The sequence below is a fragment of the Patagioenas fasciata genome, chromosome 9 (genome assembly GCF_037038585.1).
Source record: "Patagioenas fasciata isolate bPatFas1 chromosome 9, bPatFas1.hap1, whole genome shotgun sequence".
NCBI lineage: Eukaryota > Metazoa > Chordata > Aves > Columbiformes > Columbidae > Patagioenas > Patagioenas fasciata.
In genome coordinates, this window is record NC_092528.1 from 23,692,996 (window position 1) to 23,713,955 (window position 20,960).

Below are 20,960 nucleotides of genomic sequence, written 5' to 3' on the forward strand. Positions count from 1 at the left end.
GCGCCTCCCGGTGCGCGCGCAGCGGCCGGGGCGGGGCTGCCCTCGCGCTCCCCCCCCCGGCCGCTCCGCGCGGCGCCCCCTGGCGGCCGTGCCTGTTGCTGGCCGTTCCGGGCTCGCGCCCCGTGCTCCCTCGGCCGGTGCCGCGCGGGGCCTGCGCGGCCCTCGCTCCCCCTCCCCGCCCCGGCCGCTCCGGCCACCGCGGCCTCCCCTCCTCTCCGCCCGCCCATGGATTTCACATAGCAGCCGCCGCCTCCGCCGCCTCCTCCTCCGCCGCTCCATGGCGGCTCCGGCTCCGCGGCCGCCCGGCCTGTGCTGCTGCCGCAAGGGCTCCGCGGCCGGGCCGGAGGCGTCGCCGGCCCCGCCGCCGCCTCCCGAGCCGCCGCCGGACGTGGCGTCCGCCTCCAGCTCGCAGCTCTTCAGCCTCCGCCACCTGCACCTGGGGCTGGAGCTGCGGCCCGAGGCGCGGGCGCTGGCGGGCTGCCTGGTGCTGGAGCTCTGCGCCTTGCGGCCGCAGCCCCGCGCCCTGGTGCTGGACGTGCACCCGGCCCTGCACGTCCTCTCGGCCTCCTACCGCCGTGCCGCGGCGGGGGAAGCGCCCTGCTCCTTCGCCTTCTCGCCCGCCGAGGCCGCCGCCCCGGCCCCGCTGCCCCCGCCGCCCTGCCCGCCGCTGCCGTCGCCGCCGCCGCCCTGCGCGCCTCCCTGCGCCGCCAGCCCGCCCTGCACCGCCACCTTCCTCTCGGCGCCCTGCATCGCCGCCGGACCGCTGCCCTCCGCCGCCGCGCCCCCGGGGGAGCCGCCCGCCAGCCCCCCGCCCGCCGCCGAGCCGCCGCCGCCGCTGCCCCTCTTCGCCCAGCCGCCCTGCGCCGCCTGCCCGCTCGGCTTCAGGGTGGACCCCTTCACCGACTACGGCTCGTCCCTCACCGTGTCCCTGCCCGCCGCCCTCCAGCCGCACCAGCCCTTCCAGATCATCGTCCGCTACACCACGGCCGACGGCCCCGCCGTGAGTATCGGGGGACCCGGGAGGTGGGGGGGTTAAAACAAGAAACTTGGCGGTTCCTTTCGCACATCATTCTGCTTGGCGTTCCTGGCCGTCGGGGAGGCGCCCAGGCCCCGCGGTGAAGGCAACGGGAGGTATTTCCCTGTCAGCCCCTCCTGTTATGTTCCCGTCTTGTCCATCCTCGCCTGACAGCTGCCTGCCCGCCCGTCTGCAGCATCTGTCCGCTGCCCGCGGGAGCGCTCGGCGGTGCCGGTGCCGGTCCCTGCCCGCGGTCCCCTGTGACGCTGGTACCGACCCGGCCGCCCTCCATTCTCACCCCATTACCGCAGCCCCAAGGCCGCCCAGCCCCGATCACGATAGGAACGTCGAAGGCTTTTGCCCTTCAAGGGTGCTGCAGTTGCTGTCGAGGAGCGTGAACATTCAAAAACTCTTTGTTTTGGCTGAATTACTCAGGACAAGTTACGTAATCTGCGAATCCTGGGGTTCCCTGTGGGTTTTGCCCAGTGTTTACAAAATCAGGCCTTGCACACCTAGGCTGGTGTTCCAACGAGCCGAGGTCAGGAGCTTTGAGAAGAGCAGTATTCCTACAAGTTAGCTGCTGGAAAGAAAAAGGATGAGAAATGGCCCCAAACACCCATTTCGCTGTGGCCATGGGAGGTGCTTCCCTGTCTGCACGGGTTTGCCTTCTTCAGTAGTGATGTGCTTTGTAAATTCTGTCACTTCTTTTAAATCCCTGTTATTTAAAAGCACTTTGTTCCTGGCCTTTTAGGTGCTGTCTGGCAGATCTTCTGTTTTCAAGAAGTTATGATAGTGAAAATGGAAAGTTATCACTGGAACAGCAGGGGTTTCTGTTACTGTATAGTCTGCTCAGCCTAGGGGTTAAACTAACATGGTTTTCATTGTGTGGTTCATAAATCTATTTGCAACTTTGATGTCTCTGTCCTGCCTAATGGAATTGATTCTCAGCCTGCAGGTTGCGTTGGTCAAAACCGGTGAATGTGTGGATCTTTTTGACTGCTACGATGTATTTCACAAGAACAGGAATTGAACCTATCGGTTTCCTGCCAAATAACCCAATAGCAAGTATATGCTAGGCCTTTCCTTGTGGGAGAAAATGTTGCTGAATAGAATGAGTTTGTTGCACCTTTTTTCTGTCTCAGTGGAATACTACAATTGAAGCTCACAAAAGTAACTTCATCCTCAGAATGATCTGGCTGGACTTAATGCATTGGCTCACTCAGAATAGTGAGTTCCACATTAAGATTTTTATTGTCAGAAGTTTTCTTTTAGCATACTGGTCCTTCCCTAAAAGTGCAAAAATGAGTTGGAATTCTGGTACTTTCAAAATTCAGATCCACTTGTGAGGCTATTGTTCATTTTCACCTCTGGAGCTCCTGCTTTTAATATTTCCTTGTACAATACCCTGCTGTAGCTTTCCTGCACTGAAGAGGTACATGGGAGATGTCTTTCAGGGCCAGTGGTGCTCTCAGAATTTTTTTTTTTTCCAGATTTTATGAAGAAACCTGTTTCTTTTGTCCACACTGTACCTTGTTTGTGGTGGGAAAGCTTTAAAGCTCATTTAATGTTGCTGCATTCCCTATAACCATTCTCTGCCTGGCTGAGCTGTACCTTCCAAAGTACAGGATAGCGTCCTTTCCTCCTCTTGAACAAGTTGTTTTATTTTGGGCTGGTCTGTGCTTTCTCCTGGGTTTTGCCTGCCCTGTTGCCAAAGGGGCGGACTGTGCTGCCGTGTCTATGGAGGAGTGACCTCAGATGGAATGTGGTAGCGATCTGAGACTCGGCTTTAGAAATTACCTGAAACCCACTGGAAGGTGCAGGAAGGTGCACTGATTGATGCAATGTTCATTTATTCTCACCTTGCATTAACAAGTTGCCTACTTGGCCCTGCACACAATCCAGTGTGAACGTTACATGTTTGAGGATGCTGTGAGTGGGACATTTTTTGCGTTCCCTCTGTTGTTCGCGCTTCCCCTGGATCACATGTGAACTTGGTGTTCTTCATCCTGTGTTTTGAAGTCTTTATTGCACCCTTAATGACCTGTACTGCTTCAGCTGAAATGAAGCTACAAGGACTGGTGTCAGAGGTGATTGATGGCTGCGGTGTCAGGGGCATGCGCTGCCCTTTTCAAGCGATACTGGAAAGCAGAAGCAGGCGTGCTCACCGACATAAATTGTACCACGTTTCCTTTCTCACTATTGTAGATTTTGGCTGGCAAAATATTTGTCCTCAAGTAGCACCTGTTCTAGCCCTTCACGGTTCAGCATGCTGAACTATTTTTTTTGGATCTGGAGTCATTTCATGCTATTGTAGTGCTATCTGGCATTGCTGTTTTTCAGCCTGGTATTGCTTTTTAATAGGGCTGAGTAACCCATGTGTGTGTAAGTGTGAAATGGTTTATGCTCATGTCTGGTACATTTCCTCACAGTTCCTTTTCTCTGCACAAGTGAAGCAACTTTAGAGCGTTAGACTCCTCTTTTGGAAAAGTTCTATATTTTTTTTTGGCCTTTCTCTGAATATAATCTTTTTAGGTCAGGGTTTATTTATTTATCTATGGGACCTTTACCATACTTGTGGGACCTATGAAACAGTAACTTCGTGTTGCAGTGCAGCATGAATGCGTTGGCAGTAAAATCAGCAGTGGAGACGGTAGTCTATTTAAAATTGGAAACCTGTTGCCTCGATATACTTGGTTTGAGCCATCTGGGTGTGTTATTTGACTGTCCCATTATTTCTCATGTGGAGGAAGGAGCCAAGATCTTTCGTTGTTTGATGGACACTGAGAGACAGCTGAGAGATTAAATCTGCCTTTCACAGAGCATTCCAGCTCCCTGTGCTGTTAGGAAGCCATATGCTCGGTACATCAGTTCACTTCAGAAGCAAGGCTGTCATAAATGTTGTGTGTCTCATGGTGTGGGCTGAAGGCACATGCTGATCAGGTGTGGCAGTGAGAGGAGTCCTGCTCTTCCTCCCCTTTCTTTGCTCAGCCCGCCCTTCTTGGTCCTGCAAATGCTCTTTCATAAGACTTCCCCAGGGAGAAAAATCTGCATCTGTCTCTTACCCGCTGCGTCACAGCTCTGATTTGGCAGCACACGTGTTAACACCAGTGCTGTTTTCTTTCCATGTCAACCTTAAATGCAAACCCTGCTCTGTGTTCTGGCATAAAAAAACAATAGCGTTTCCTCATCTTCGTGATTCAGCAAAAAGAACAGCCCCTTGTTGCAGTGCTGGAAATTTCCCCGTCGTTCTGTTAGGTTTGTCCTGGTTCCTCAGTCCTTTGCTCCTGTCACATCCTCCGCCTCTCAGGTGTGCGGTTTGCTTTGTGCTCAGATGGAGCAGCCTGTTGTTTGTCTAGAGCAGAAGCTGTGGCCTTGCAGCTCTTCTTGGGAGCTCCATCAATGATGCAGGTAGAAACACGGAGAGATTTAAAATTGAAAGAGGCTTACCTAATTGCCTTTGTCATTTGCTGGATTTGGACAAAATATTATGATCTAAATAGATAAAAAATTATATTATTGGCAGGTGTCTTATAAATTGTGAACTGCTTTGCAGCGTGTGGGCAGCGAGAGACCTGGGCTGCCCGAACTAAGCAGCAGTTGTTACTTAAAATGCATCACAGAACAGCTTTAATGTGTGAAGCAGCTCTCCTGTATGCATGATAAATTAGATAAAAATGCTGAGCATTATGATGATGTTTCTGGAGGGGAGCTCAGAAGGGGTTTGGATGCAGAGCAGATGATATGTCCCCAAACCTGCTCTGTCTGTGGGTGCTGCTCCAGCCCCTGCCCCAGCAGTTCCCTGTGCTCGCGCCCCTTTCTGCTTATACTCATTTTCCCCGCTCTGCCCAGCAGCACAGCCTGGTCTATTCATATTACAGATCTATTTATATTGTTTCAGAATAACTTTCATCATTGTTCCAAGTGCATCTGGAAAGATAGACCAGCTTGCCATGTAGCTGCAGACGTTAGGAGACAGGGGAAAAAAATACTTCATTCTCTGCAAATGTTTTTTCCCTCTTGGCCTGTGGGGCTGGTGCTTCGTTTAACTTCAACCAAATGCCAGATAAAGGGGGAGTGGTTGAAAATAAACGATCCTTAATTTATGGAGTTTCTTGTAAACAAGAATCAACTTCTCAGTTTCCTTTTGCTTCCTGGTTATGTTTTCTTCCTGCGCTGGTCAGGGAGAGCTTCCCTTTATCTCTGCTCTGAAGACATTGTCTGTCAAGCGTTTTTCCTTCCTACTCTGGTGTTGCAACTTAGGTCTGGTGGTGTCTTTTCTCTCCATTTTCTTCATTAGCCTTTTGTCTCTCAAAGGCACAGGAAACATAATGTTTTGAAGGTGAGTCTCTGCAGCACGGACAACAATGCAGGTTGTGAGTCTGACTTTTTATGATACAAGCTCAAAGCCACCCATCAGAGGAGCGTTTTTAAAAGCTGGTATTGGGGCAGATCTTTAAAAACTTAATTTCTGAGTGGCCTTCCTGGATCATTAGAAAATTACTACCCTGGATTAAAATGCAGAACTTACTTTTTTTTTGGTGAACATGTGTTCTAATGTGAAGCTTTTAGTTTCAAACTGTGGGTTTTAATGAGACCTGGGTCCCCAGATGTCTTCTGGAGTAGCTGTCTCCGTTTCCACAATGTCGTATTGCGGAGATGATTTTCATTGCCATGAAATGCAGGTGTGCGTGGAGTGGAAATCTGTAGCTATGAAGTGCACCTCAGCAGTGACCCGGGGATTTGGCAGTGATTTGCTGAAATGCAGCACGTGGATTTGAACACTTACACAGCCTTACCCCTCATGGTGTGAGGGAGGGACAAGTCACGCTGTAAATATGTTTCTGGCCCAACAGGGTCATCTTAAAACAAATGCCAATATAAGAATGCTGCTCGGAGATTAACTTCACTTTTAGATAAAGATTTTTAATATTGTAATGTTTCCCACCTAAAAAAAACCACAAACCAACCAACCAAAACAAACAAAAAACCCCCAACCAAAGAACCCAACAACAACAAAACCGAAACAACAACAACACACCCCCAAACATTTTCCAGTGGAAGTGTGAACGTCTGTATGAAGCTGCTGACAGTCTGTTTCCTTTCCTTGCCTTTCACTGATCCCCAGGGGCTGCTGAAGGGGATGGTTTGGGAGAGGAGTGCACTGGTGTCTGAGGAGAATGGTCTAAAGCGTAAATGTAGGAGTAGTTACGTTCATACAGTCCTAGAATTACATTCGTCCCTTTGAATGCAAACACCAGGCTGATGTGGCCCCTGGTGAAAAGGAGTTTGACAGCCCTGGTCTAAAGGCGAGGGAGGAAGATAATGAAGAATAACCTTATAGGACAGACGGACAGAGAGAAAACTTTGACTTGCAGAACACAGAGAGGTTAACTAGGAGACAGGATTGTAATATGTTGTTAAAACAAAAGCAGACATAGTGCCCAGGCTTCTCTTCTGTAAGTGTTTCATTGCCTGAGGAGCAGAACTGGTATCTGCACTAACTGCTGTTCCCTGAATTCAGATTTATTGGTTGCTTTGATCTAAGAATTCAGCAGACTCAGAAGTTTTATTCCTTCTACTTGACTGTTGCCAAGACTTCAGTGGTTCCAACTTTATTGCAAGTTTCACAATATTTTATGTTTTCCATAAAAGTTCAGCTCCAGAGTTCTAGGATTACAAGAAAATCCTTATTTAAAATTGTTCCTACACTTAAAAGTTGGAGGCGGAGAGCATGGGAAAGTATAAACTTTACATTTGAAGCAGAAAAACCGAGAGACAAATAACCACGCTTTTTTGAATTACTCTTAATCTGTTCTAGTTATTTGCTGGGGGTCTGACACATGATTTATTTGCTGTTTGATACTGAATACTGACATGTTCAGCAGTGGTTTTCATTGTGGGCTCTATTTTTTTGGTGACCACCCAGGATTTCCTTATGCATTTTGTAGAAGTGACCTTCGGTGTTATTGACCAGATGTTTCTTACATACACTGGCTTTTTTGCCTGGTGTCGAAGTGTTTGATGCTCCAGCCAGCAGGGCAATGTCAGGGTCACAGATAATGTTGTGTACACTGTTCAACCTCAGGGTTGTTATGCTTTTATTTTGTTTTCCAGCCTGTGCTACCTGCCCCCTACTACTCCTGTTGATGTTCAATTAAAACCATGAAGATATTCAGAGTACTCCCTCTGAGAAGGTGGTTCTGTGGATGTTTTGTAGGGGCTTGCTATTAACGAGCAAACCGACACAACAGAAATAGCGAGTGGCTGGGAGGCGCTGTGTCGTGTGGCACCACTCGCTGTTCAGACAGTGAGAAATTACTCTGAGCAGTCATGGCAAATAAACAGGAGTAGAAAGATGTGTTGTTAGAAATGGAAAGATGCCCTGTGGCAGGTGTTCATCTGCGGAGCCAAGCAGCCCCTCCTTCGCAATCCTCTTGGTTTCGGCTTTTGTTTTTTGGCAGTTCACCCTTGTGATTTTTATCCCTTTCGCTCACCTCTTCTTCGCATCGTGTTTCGACAGATCTGGTGGCTGGATCCAGAGCTGACGTATGGCAATGCCAAGCCGTTTGTCTTCACGCAGGGCCACTCGGTGTGTAACCGGTCTTTCTTCCCCTGCTTTGACACGCCAGCGGTGAAATGCACTTATTCAGCTACTGTCAAGGTAAGCGATATAAATGGTTTGTGGAGCACTTTGGCTGCTGTTAACTTGTGGAAGCATAGTTACATTGTGTATGTATGGATGATATAAAATATTAATTGTGACATTTAGTATGATAAAAAAATACGGAAGTTTTTTAGATCCCATTCTGGTGTTTGGGCCAGAATCAGGGTACTGCCACAAAGGCCACTCTGTCGCTTGTCATGCTGGGGTCTTGCCTTCCCTGTACTCAACACTGGAAGAGTAACCATGAAATGAGTAATATGAAAGAGAGAATTTGGCTGGTCACTTCTAGTAGCGGTTATTGGTGATAATACTCAACTGTATTTTATCAGTTCTTTATAGGAAGAAAACCCCAAAGTTTTATGAAAGCAGCATCAAATGATGTTGCATATTGTGTAGATGAAATAATTTGATATGTGGGCATTTTTGGGGGAGCTGGTGTAAGAACCCATGCGATATAGGAGGAGTAACGTTTTTTGTTGGCATATTTTCATGGGCTGGGTGGATTGTGGTCTAAAAGCCTCACAGAAATCTTACATTTTATGTGATCTAAATAATTACTTTTAATGTACATCCTCTTAGGCAGAGATAAAAAAAAAACCAGAGAGATCTGTGGTGTTGCCATTTATCTGTGATCATCTCAGGAGTTGGTGCGTGATGTTGGTTTTCCAGGCCCCAGCAGGCATACAGGTGTTGATGAGTGCCACCCAAAGTACCTACTTGGAAGAGGAAGGTGTATATCAGTTTTACATGGAATATCCCGTTCCTGCCTACCTAGTGGCCCTGGTGGCAGGAGACCTTATCCATGCAGACATAGGTCCCAGGTAAGATTTGCAGTGAGTTGATCTGCTTTTTGTGTCTCTGCAGTGCTTCAGGTTTACAAGTGGTAAATACTTTGAGTTGTGGATAAAGGAGCAGTTGGGACCATGAGCTGTGAGTGTTCAGAGTTTGCAGTTCAGTGGGGTGTAAAGAGCTGCATGGTGCTGCACTGGCAGAGATGTCTTCCTCTTTCATAAATGTTGCTTTCTTGTCTCCTGCACTCATTACAGCTGCTTGCCTCATTGCCTTAGGGTGGTTTAAGACATCTTTGATTCTCTCTTCTCATGTATCCATTGAGTAGTAGCTTAAGGAAGGCCTGAGTCTGGTGTGAGACCTCTTAGCACTATTACCATACATGGAAGTGTGGTGAGAAGTCAGGCTATTTTTTCGAAGAGATAATTCAGTTTGCTGAAGCATCACCTGATGTTTTCTGACAGGAGCAGAGTGTGGGCAGAGCCTTGCCTGCTGCCAACAGCCATCAGCAAGCTTTCTGGCGTGGTTGAGCGCTGGCTGACTGCTGCCGAGAGCCTGTATGGCCCATATATATGGGGAAGGTGAGTTTAATAAGTCTCTAAGGAATGGGAACAAAATAAAAGCATATTGAGAGATTATGATGGTTTCTCCCTGCACTAGCAGTAGCAGGACAAATGAACCTCTCAGTTGGCAGCACCGTAGTGGTTGGAAACAAACTCTGGAGTTTTGTCTCTGCAAGCGTCAGAGAGAACCATGGGGGCACGGTGGTGGTTTGCTGGTGTGGTGGGCAGGACTGGGGGTTTCTAAACAGTGGGTCTTCCCTGAGGAGTGAAGGTTTTTCATACTGGAGTGTTTTGTGAGGCAAGTCCAACATTGGGCTGCACACCATTTAAAATATATGGCAGTTCTATTGTCTTATTCATTTTCACATATGGTACTTGACATGTGATGCATTTATTGTGGTATCCTGAGGATGCTGAAAACCTAACTCAGTACAGACTCTTTGAGAGTCCTAATCCCTAAACCCAACATTAATAGTTTTGGAAGTTAAGCTTGATTATGTATTAAAAGACGTTTTTGAGAGAATGCTTTCATTCTTTGGATAGGAGAAAATGTTTACAAAGGCTTCCTATATTTCTTTGCTAGAGGTAACCAGGAAGAATGTGGTGGTGTTGTTAACCTACAAAATGTTGCTTGAAATAACCTGAGAACATGGCCTGGTGTGCCAGTGTTGATCATTGGTGGAGAAATTTAGAAAGTTAAGTTCTGAAGCAGACAGATTAGAGTAATTTTGCTGACACTGCAGGTACCCCGGATCAATTAATTCACTCAGTAGCTTCCCAGCCTCCCTCTTTCCTGGGAGCCTCTGGGATTTCGACACCGTATATGTGGTAGTGTATGTGGAGTGAGCTTAGTGGTTCTGTCTCTCAGATGCTTCTGGGAAGCACTGGATCTGCTGCAGATGAAAAGACTGTCTAGTCTTATGTCCAAACGTGAGCAGGTCCGTGGCCAACAAAATAAACTCTGCGATCCCCTGATCAGAAGATTTGGGCACCCCTGGTCTAGAAAGTGCATTTTTGAACTCAGAAAAAACTCTCATAAGACTCTTCCCTAAAGAAAAAAAAAACAAGTTTCTGTGTATGTCTTTTGAAATAGCTGTAATTTACATATCTTCTCTCTCTTCTTTCTTCTCCCTAATTTTAGATATGACATTGTTTTTCTTCCTCCATCCTTCCCTATTGTTGCCATGGAAAACCCGTGCCTGACCTTCATCATCTCTTCCATTCTGGAGAGCGATGAGTTTTTGATCATCGATGTCATTCACGAGGTCGCCCACAGCTGGTTTGGAAACGCCGTCACCAACGCTACCTGGGAGGAGATGTGGCTGAGCGAGGGGCTGGCCACGTACGCCCAGCGCCGGATCACCACCGAGACCTACGGTACAGCCGTGGAAATGTTTTTCTTCATATGTCAAACCAACAGTTGAGAGTTGGCCGCATAGAGTATTTGCCTCGCAAGCTCAAAAGTCTGTGGGGAGCAGGCTTTCTTTTTCTATTTGTGGAATACGCACGGCCCCACGCTGTGCAGTGAACATCTTGGGTGCTTAGAGTCTGGTGTTGGCTTTGGGTGGAATCAATTCCTGATGCGGCGTTGAACAAGGTGTGTTAGCACAGCCTCGTAAGGGTGTTTGTAGGAACTTTGGAGCTGCTCTTGGCTCCCAATTCATCTGTCAAAGCAAGGTGAGCAGAGAATGATTCAGAGAAAGGTGTAAGGAATCTTACCGTGATTAAATTGTGAAATAACTATCCTCTGAAAAAGTGTCTTTCTAATCCTCATCACTTAGTAGCTACCTACTGTTGGACAGGGTGATGGCAATAGCACTTAGGAAACAAAACGTGCGCATTGCGTAGCTTCTCTATTTGCTTGAGGTTTCCTGTAGAATTGTACAGAATTGTACAGCCCTTCCTTTGCTTGTATCAGTGAATCCACAGGTCAGTTGTATAGTACTATCTTTAGAATATGTAAGTAGTAAATAATTTTTATCACTTTTCAGTTTAATTGGGTTTTTATTGAAGTGAACAATGGGAACATACACTTCTCTAGTTTGTCCTCTTAAGAGCCTGTACCATGTGTATTCTCACACGTCTGCTGTAAACAGTCTTGGAAAAATTCCTGGAGATCTTGGCAGCAAGACTGTTTAGGAGGATGCCTTTGGTTTTATTCATGTATATTGGTTTTGGAGATGAGCTGATGATAATGAAGTTTAAGGGAAGAAGCTCTCTGAACATATATGGAGATGTTACAATCTATAGATCTTTGAAAGCTCTTTTATGTTGAGCAATTCTTAGTGGTTAGAACTGTTCTTAAGAGTTACGTTCTACTTGGCAATGATATGAATAGGTCTGAAGATATTGACCTGTTCTCTACCACATCCAGGTCTGTCCCTCTGAGACAGGACAAGATCTTTGCTGATTTTGGTCTATTCTCTTGAAATTTAGAACTGGTTGTTTCAAAAATCAATTGTTTAGGAAACTAATAAATGCCTTTCCCTGGACCGTTCTTTAGTAAGCTCTTTTTGCATTCTGTTTTGTTTCTAGGACAAAATTCTGATCTAAAACTTGCCATTTCTGATGTAATTTCTGAAGTATTTTCTGCTATTAATAAAAAGGCGTCTTCGTAATGACATTGTTTACAGAAATTGGAGTCCACTGGCTACCACACCTCTTGGATCTTGCTTAATCCTTCTCCCTGTAGCTTGAAGTAATTGCTGTTAACACTGTCTGTCTCGGTTCTTGCTTTCCCTGTGAAACACATCTGCCCCTTTCTCTGCTGGGACAGGTTCTTTTGTCTTCCAAATACATCCTGGTTCTTAATTCTCATTTTGCTTATATCACATTCTCATGTATGAACGTCAAGACTCTGAGATTGTAACAAGCCCTATCGTTGAAGACTTAGCAAAGAAAGCTGAAGTGTTAATAGTGCTGGATGTTAACTGTCTTCTGAATCTGAAAATCCATTTTCCGCAGCTTTGTACCTCTGCAAGGTGTAGGAAAGACCTCTTGACTTGCCAGTGTAATACAGGTAGTTTGGCTTGAGACCACAGAACCCTCTACATTGCACTTAGAAGAGAAAGAGTAGCCTACTCAGTTCCAGCTGTAAAAAGTCCTAATGAGTGGAAGGTGGAAACTTGATGATACAATGTGGGTAGGGAGCTAGATAAAGCTTCAAAAAGATCCACAGGATCTGTATTACATCAACTAAATCTAATACTTTTCTGTTTTCACCCAAGAGGTGACATTCACTTAATAATATCCTTGGCAGTGAGTGTGGAATCGTGTGTCTGTTCTTTCTGCCAGTGGCATTACTTTATTGTAGCACTTGACTGCTCCTTGTAAGTTACTTGTACAGTACATATTCCAGTGCTGCTCTGCTTATCTTGCAAGAACTGATCAGATGATGTCAGGGCTGTAAACTTTAGCATAGTTTTCATGCTACTTTGTTTTTCAGATCAGCGTGCCGCGTGATCAGAATGAGTGAATGCAGTGGTTTAGGTTCTGACTTTCATTACAAATCGCAAAGGTGTTTGCACTTGAGTTTCTCCGCCGTTACATCACTGTGATTGTCTCTTGCTATTGTTGTGTCTTTTACACCTGCAGTAGCTTTTATTTAGTACCTGTGCCAGTTCTGCACAGCTCAGGTTTTGCAAGTCATTTTCCCACAACTAATATACCTTTTTCTGGGGTAGGAGCTGCCTTCACGTGTTTGGAGACTGCATTTCGCCTTGATGCTCTCCACAGACAGATGAAGCTCCTTGGAGAAGATAACCCAGTCAGCAAGCTTCAGGTTAAACTGGAGCCAGGTATTGCTTTTGGCTGAAGCTGCTGTACATAGAATTTCTTTATATCGATGCTGGAATATAGGCCAAAAAAGGCTGTTTTTTACATAACCTTTATAAAAGAAAGAAAAAATAAATACTGGCTTGTAAATAAGTCTGAAAGTAAAAAAGGAAACTTGCCTTGAAGTTTTCTTCAAAGTTGGCTAATTCATCTTTATAAATATTGTTCTGTTTAAGAACAGAACAGACTTACTGGGCAGAAACAGAGTGTAAAAAACTGTCTTGCAAGCTGTGTGGTTTTGAGCTTCTGCATATGTAAAATAAAGTAGTTTGTAATTAAAATATTTGGAAACATCAAATAAAATCCCGTGCTGTTAAATGTTCCTCTTTTATGTGTTGATGTAAGAACTATGTGTGCATAAGTGTGCAGATAAACGTGCAGATAAATGTAGGTACCTGCCCTCCTGCTGAGTGAGCTGCGCGGAGGCAGTTTGGGTGTCCCCTGAGCCAGGTGCACATCTGCATTCAGCACTGTGTATCTTCATTGAGTTCTCAAGTTCTGTCGTTGCCATTGGAGCTGTGAAGCAGTCTTCAACCTCAATGATATTTAAAACAACCTAGATTATGATATTGGAACCAAATGGAATGGAAAAGCATGTGTTGGAAGTCTCGGAAGAGGAATAAGGACTGTCTTTTAAAGGTCCCTTCCACCTCAAACTATTCTATGATTTGATTATTACCTTATCTCGATATCTTTAAAAAACTGTGGTATGGTGATTCCTCAAGTTTGGCATTACAAAGAAAAAAAAGGATTTGTCTGGAAATTCAGGTGTGTTTTCAGTGACTTCTAATTTGAAGTGGATTGTTCAATTGGGAATTAATACTTAGCTTACAATGATTTTCTTTTCCGCCTGTATGTTTGGACAGCTTCCATTTAATTTACTGTAGTAAATAAAACGTACTTACAACAGGCTTGGGGTTTGTTTTTGTTTTAAGTCACTACATCTCGAGTCAGTGATCTCTAAGGGGTTTGTATACTTGGAAGGGTTGGAAACGAATCCTCTCAATAGTGTGTCTTGTAACGCTGTTGTCTTCTCCTTTCAGGTGTAAACCCTAGTAATTTAATGAACCTCTTCACCTATGAGAAAGGCTACTGCTTTGTTTACTACCTGTCTCAGCTCTGCGGTGACCCGAGACACTTTGACTCCTTCCTAAGAGTGAGTGTGAATAAACACGCATTTTTCTTCCGATTTAGAGTTGCTTTTTTTTCCACTGTGCCTAATTGATAGGGCTAAAGCTGAATAAAGTGTCTGAGCTGAAAGAACGGTGTGAGCCCATCTGTATGATGCTTTCTATGTGTGACAGGTTTTTCTTGAGATTTTTCTGAAGTAAATGTGCTCGTGCTCTTCTTTCACCTCAGATTCTGAGCTTATGATGTGCCAAATACAGAGTAGTAGTGTTTTTTGTTACCTCTCTGTGCTTCAAATAATTGGAAAGCTGTTCCAGCATAGGTTATATATGACTGGAATAATGTGACCTCCTTCACTACTAAACAGTAACAGCTTGTGGTTTTTTTAGCCAGGGTGACAAAGTGTGGCTTCCTGCGTTGTGGGAGGTTTGGTGTCTTGAAGCATATTTGCAAAACTTATAGAAAATCGTCATCTCTTGACTTGTTTTGAAACGTGACACAGCTCATTGCTCTTTCTTTTTGCTGCATGCATGTTGTTTTCATCTCCTCTTCCCATCCATCCTCCATTCCAGCTTTCCCTTACCTATAGTTATGTAAGTGTGACTTTAGCTGGTCATCTGTCAGTGGATCTGTCAGGAACAGCTGTGTTCTGACTTTTCACCAGTGTCAAGTATTAGGAAACCTTCCTGCCCTTGCTGTGTTAACCTATCCGTGATCTGTACCTGAAAAGAAACTACCCAGCTGTCAATGTGCTTGCAGCTACCCATTCCTTTTTATTGTTATGGTGCGTTCCTCATCTGCGGGAGGAGGGACAATATTTTTCTTGATTTTTTTTTTGTTTGTTTTTAAAAAACCTTCCAAACACTTGTTCTTGCTCTTCCATTTCTATATTGCATGCAGTAGGTGTTCATCAAAAGGAAGCTGTCTTTCTCTTAAATATAGTTTATCCTTTTTACTGTTTCAGGCCTACATTGAGAAGTACAAATTTACCAGTGTCGTGGCTCAAGATCTTCTGGATTCCTTCCTGAATTTTTTTCCAGAGCTGAAAGAGCAATGTGTTGAGAACAAAGCAGGTAGGAAGTTTACTTGATTAACTGTAAATAGACACTGTAGAAAATCTGCATGATAAATTTTGTGCTTGGCTTGGAGGACGCATAAGAACATGCTAAGGCAAACAAACCCCTTCGGCAACAGAAGAAATGGTTGTGGTGATTTATTGTTACAGCCTCCATGTGAGGGAATGAGAATATATTAAATTGCTGACAATGTTGGCATCAATCAGCTGAGTGGCTGTCGGTTAACTTTCTCGTTAGCTCGTATTTCACACTGCAGACAGAATGATCAGTGCATGAGAGATTTACGTGTGCTGAAATGCAAGGAAAAGGTGAACATACTTTGAAATTTCTTGTATTTTAGTTACAGGAAACATGCTCTGAGAACTGTTAACTTTTCCCAAGATCCTATCCATGCATATAAAATCTCTTCCATAATGTTTCACCCTCCCTTATGTCCCCTATTGATAGCTTTTGGTGGATTTATGAAAGGTCTGTAATTTACTGGGTGCTTATTAGCTGACTTGCTTAAAGAAGTTAGACTAATGTTATTCTGCCACGTGTCCATCCTTACAAATAATTGGTGAAGCCCTCGGTCAGTTTGAAGCAGATTGGTAGTGGAGTGCAGCTTGTGGGACAGCAGCTCCCCACAGGCTCTGTGGAACCTGCCTGTGGAGAGATGTGGACAAGTGGTCCTACTGTGGGAAAAGCTGCAGTTGTGTGTTTTATTTGGCCCGCTGGTTGGCTTATGAGGCAACCACAGCACGGGGGAACCTGTGCCTGGCTGCAGTTCAAGGGATGCAAGAGAGAGGAGCTTTAGGGTAAATGGTGTAGAATAGGAGGTGTTGCCAAGGGTTGGGAAAGTGCTGGGGTGATAAAGGGTCAAGGGGCCTATGTTGGAAACCAGGCTCTGTTTGCTCTGGCACTTGTGGAGAAACTTTTGTTATAGTTTGTATATATATATATATATATATATGTATATATATGTATATAAAATAAAAAAGGTAAAATTTCTTGGTTTTGATTGTGGGCAGGAGGAGTTTAGTCAGCCCTCTCAGATGGCTTTATTTTTTTTTTGCTTTACAAAGCAGATTTTCCCCATATTGTTCAGTCTTCCTCAAAATTCTGAGAAAAAGGAAATACATGCACGAAAAAAGTTCTTTATATTAGAACACAGTTCGATCACAGATACTTGTTAGCCTGGCTGTCTTACGAGCGTGTGTGTTTCTTGTACTTACTATAATGCTGAGCTCTAGAAAATGCGTGGTTAAATTTGGCAGAGGTGTTGCTGGCACTCTTCCAGATGCAGGCTGGCCCGATGTGACTGCTGAGACTGTTAAGTTGCTGTAACTATAGGTCGGTCTGATTTGCTATGGTTAGAACCTCTCTTAACTGTGCTAGAAGCAGTCCTGAACCTGGAGCCAGCCAAGCCACCTCAGAGACTCCATCTCGACACTTTTGGTGCTCCTCATTCCAGGACTGGAGTTTGAACGTTGGCTCAATGCTACGGGACCTCCGCTAGCTGAGCCAGACTTATCTCAGGGATCCAGTCTGACCAAACCAGTGGAGACGCTCTTCAAACTCTGGACCACAGAGCCTCTGGACTCTGCTGCTGCTGCCAGCAGTGCTGACCTCACTAAATGGAGAACGTTCCAAACCGTGCTTTTCTTGGACAGATTGCTTGATGGGTCACCGCTGCCACATGGTGAGTACTCTATCGGGACAGTAGAAAAGTAGCGCTGGAATCATTAACTGAATTCTAAAGAGCCCAACCCTCATTGACTGTATCGTTCACATAAAGTCAGGTTGGATGGGGCTCTGAGCAACCTGACCTAGGGAAAGATGCCCCTGCCCGTGACAGGTGGGTTGAATTAGATGATCTTCAAAAGCCCTTTCCAACCCAAACCATTCTAGGATTCTGGGATTTCAGGATTTGTTATTCTCTGATGACCCTCAAACTTGACAAAGCAGGTCATAGTTCTTTCTCGTGTATGTGCTCTCTTCAGAGGTGATAAAAAAGCTTTCGGAATGTTACTCCTCTCAGCTGGACTCCATGAATGCAGAAATCCGTATCCGCTGGTTGCAGATTGTAGTCCGAAATGACTATTATCCAGACCTTTACAAAGTCCGTCGCTTCTTGGAAAACCAGGTACTAACTGCTGGATTAAAATCACTGCACCTCTCAGTGCATGAGACATGTGCATGAGACATGCGACGTGAAAGACCTTGGAACTTCTGCTTCCTGGCCAAGTGTAGACCAGGTGTGTTGCGAAGGGGCCGAGCATGGCTCACCTGCTAGCGGGTGGGGAGGAATGGGCAGATGTCATTTGAAATGCCTACAGATCATCTCTGCTTTCCTAGTCAAACTCGATACCCTTGTCCCAGCTCTGCCCGATGCACTTTTTGTGTTGCTTTGTAGCAGCCCTGGCTTTTCTGGACCAGAAACCTTCACACTACTAAATCCTGTGGTTCCTTGAATATTTACACTCCAAGCAAGGCTAGGGCTCACCGAATTCCTTTCAGTAGCTTTCATTGTGCAGGAGCAAAAGGTTAATTCATGTGTTCACTGTGGCCTCTTCTCCTTGGCCTTTTAAAGAGTTCTGTTATTTGTGGAAATAGCTCAGTCTTAGAGAGCAAATGCTTTTTAATTATCATTCATAAAAATCTTTGCATTAAACTGTTTTAGAATAGACTCTCCAGACTTTTGAAGAAATGTGTTGCCTGTCTCCAGTCTGAAGTCATTCAGGGCTGTTGGATTGTAGCTGCAGGAGAGCTGAACCTCTTGACTTTCATTGGAGTGATATTATCCAGTTTTCCTTTCTTTGCAGATGTCTCGGATGTACACAATTCCACTTTATGAGGACCTTTGCACTGGCACCCTCAGGTCTTTTGCCTTAGAAATTTTTTACCAGACCCAAAACCAGCTGCACCCCAATTTGCGGAAAACCATCCAACAGATCTTATCCCAGGGCTTGACCCCCCTTCCTGCCATAGACACTACAGCAGTCGCTACAGACACACCGGCAATGCTGCTTGAGGACAAAGTCTCAGAGGCCACAAACGGTGCCATTTCACTCAGGGATGTTAATGTGTCTGCCTAGATCACCAGCTCATGCCAGCCGTGAAGCTTGAAAATGGGGACAGGAGCAGAGGGAAGATACCGAGCATCACCTCCTCCCCTCAGCCCTGCAGCTGCGGTGTGCTGTTGTAACTGGATTTCTCCCCCAAAACACAAAGCAAATGTGCCTTCAAGTATCCAGCGTGTGACACTGCCAGGTTTCAGAGATCTCCTTCAGCTGTGGGATGGATATTTTGATTTAGTTTATGTTGGACAGGGATGCCTGGGCAGTTGCTTCTCCATGGAAAGCGGATAGTTCCCTTTCCTGAGGCTCTTCTGGATGGTTTCTCCAGGTTTGTTGGTTGGTGGCTTGTTTTCTTTTCTTTGTCTGAGGCCACAGAGGCATGTCCTACTTGCTGTGTATGTTGCTGGGGAGCATCTATGTGTCAAGCTGCCATTAACCTGATATTTGGGCTGAAGTTCTTTGAAGGAGAGACTCAGGAATTGTCAGTGGCAGCAAACATGTTTTCATGTTATGCTCCTTACTGTCACAGAGGTATTGTGATTCGGGAGGAAGGGGACTAATGCTTAAATAATTAAGAAACTAATTTTAAATAGCTCCTATTCCCCTCTGCCCTCAGGTGGCTAAATAATAATTATGCTTTTTATATATATATATAAATGAGCAGGGAAACCTTATGATGGATTTGAAATCCTATAGTTAACCCTACCCTCAGTTTTCCCTTTGCACTCAATGGGACAAGCAATAAAAAACGTGTGGGCTTGAATTTTCAAAAAACTTAAATTTAGGTGCCTAAATGCCATCAATTCTGGTACTAGCTGGATGCCTAAATCTTTTTAACTGTTTTGACAAGTCTAGCTGCAGCCTTTGCTAGTGTGTTAGGATGTGTAGCACGTGTGTTTGTCAGATGCACCATGTGTCTTCTGTCCTTTTGGAAGAATTAACAGGACCTTTAATTTAATTTTTTTTAAAAGATCCCGGGCAAATAGTGGGCCTGTAAGTCAATCACAGAGATATCCATGCTAAAATTTTGCTGCCTTGAATAACATCTGCCTGAATAACAGTTGCCCTATCATATGATAGTCTGAGGGAATCGCCCTCTTTCTTGCTGTGAAGATTTTAAGCCCCGCTTTACCCACGTCTGTTTTTTGACTGGTGGTGGTGGTGGTAAGATGCCATTTAATTCACACAGCATGCTGTCTCTCTTGGTCACTGGCCGGGCACACAGGATGGGGACATGCCCTCTTCTGTCTGCGCCGGTCGGGCTCAGGAACCCGAGGGTGAAGCCTCGCTGGGTGTCGCAGGGCACGGGCGATGGACGGTTCACAGACTCTGTCCCAGGAAGCGTCTCGGAGCTGATTTATCGCCAGGATACAGGACTAGTTTGAATAAAAGGTGGAACATTTGGAAGAGGCTCAGCTAAAGGAATTGTGAGAGAGAACCTATTGCATAATTTGGGGCAGATTTTAGCCCTGCCATGGGGATCTATGTAGAACAGGAAAAGGGGGAATTTGGAAGAATATTTTTTCACCAAAAGAATCTGTTTACACCCATGTGTGGATGGGGACTTAGGTGCTGTTACTGGATCTGCGTTTTCTGGCTTTAAATTCATTTGGACGTCACCATCGCCTTAGCCTGGGCTGAACTGGGATAAAGCAATAATAATCTCAGGCCTCCGTAGTGCATCATTAGTTTTTGAAACGGGCCATCAGCATTGTTGGCCTTCAGAACTCCAGGCTCTGCTCTTTGCTCTTTGAATGGTGTTACTTTTTTCGTTCTGTTTTGTTTTCCCAGGAAAGATGGAGAATGATGTTTTCTGCACAAATCTCTTTCCTTTTTATCGGTTGTTCTACTGAAGGAGGTTTGTGCGAGCTGACTTTCCGCTTCCCGCGTTGCCGCTGTTGGCGCTGTGTCCCCTGGACCCGCTGCCAGCGGCAGCCTGGCCACAACCGGGAGCCACGAGCATCTTCTGGAATCACAGGCCTCTGTTTTAACACGTTTTATTTTGTAGGAGAATGTATGTGACCCTGGTGGGAATTTCTAATTTACATGGATGCCTTATTGATGACTGTCAAATTAAACTAAGCTTTGTGACAAGTTTAGCCTTTTGGGCTGTTTATCGGTGTCCTTGCTGTTATAGATGTGTGGAGGAGCTAACTTGGTACGTTGTCTTTTTGTCCTTTTCTGGAGCACAGCATAGAGGGAGTTAGGAAGTGATTTAAAAGCTGCACAGTGAGAAGTTGGAGAAGCGGCAAAAGCAAATAATCGAAAGTAAATATCTGTTGCTACTACAACCGACTGAAATATATCGGATCAGCTGTGTGTTTGCATATCCATGCATCAGAGCAGGGAAATGCTGGCTGAACCTAACAGACTTATTCTGATTAAAGAACACAAGATTTAAGTACGCATTTCTCCTCTCATGCCTGTGAGATCCCATAGATGACTATTTTCGTAAGACTTGTTCTCTGAAACACAGAAACAAAGCAAGATTTACTGAGAGCATTCCAAGCATCCTTCTTCAGGTACTTTTGCTCCTCCTGTGAGCAACAAGTGCAGAAGAGGCAAAAAACTGGCAGCAAGTTTGTGGAGATAAACCTTCCTCTTGTTGATGCAAATGAAATGAATGCTGCAGGCTACTTTCTGCCTTGATTTGTAGTAGACTTCACATTGACAGGAAAATTAGACTGAGATTAAATAGAAACTACCTATTTGCCTTATCTTTGGTACATTCATTTCTGATGTGTTAAAGTAAGATTAGTACCAAATCAGTTTTATTTAAGCAGATACCAAGAGACAGGGTTGTCTTCGTTATTTTGCAAATGAAAGTTATTG

General features: G+C 45.2%; 1 protein-coding gene across 2 annotated transcripts; it reads left to right on the forward strand.

Annotated features, from left to right (window-relative positions):
- Positions 1-88: 88 nt before the first annotated feature.
- RNPEPL1 (arginyl aminopeptidase like 1) lies at positions 89-20,222 on the forward strand. 2 transcript variants are annotated; one of them, XR_010651841.2, is made up of 11 exons: positions 89-1,000; positions 7,536-7,676; positions 8,349-8,500; positions 8,933-9,049; positions 10,173-10,408; positions 12,715-12,828; positions 13,909-14,021; positions 14,958-15,066; positions 16,523-16,750; positions 17,052-17,306; positions 17,874-17,997. XR_010651841.2 is itself a non-coding variant. In XM_065844713.2 (11 exons), exons 1-11 carry the CDS (start codon positions 278-280, stop codon positions 18,144-18,146), a joined length of 2,349 nt encoding a protein of 782 aa, XP_065700785.1. In that variant the 5' UTR covers positions 111-277; the 3' UTR covers positions 18,147-20,222. The 2 variants fall into 2 exon arrangements, 1 of the variants encoding a protein (XP_065700785.1); XM_065844713.2 differs by having other exon boundaries at positions 111-1,000; positions 17,052-17,194; positions 17,874-20,222.
- Positions 20,223-20,960: the final 738 nt, after the last annotated feature.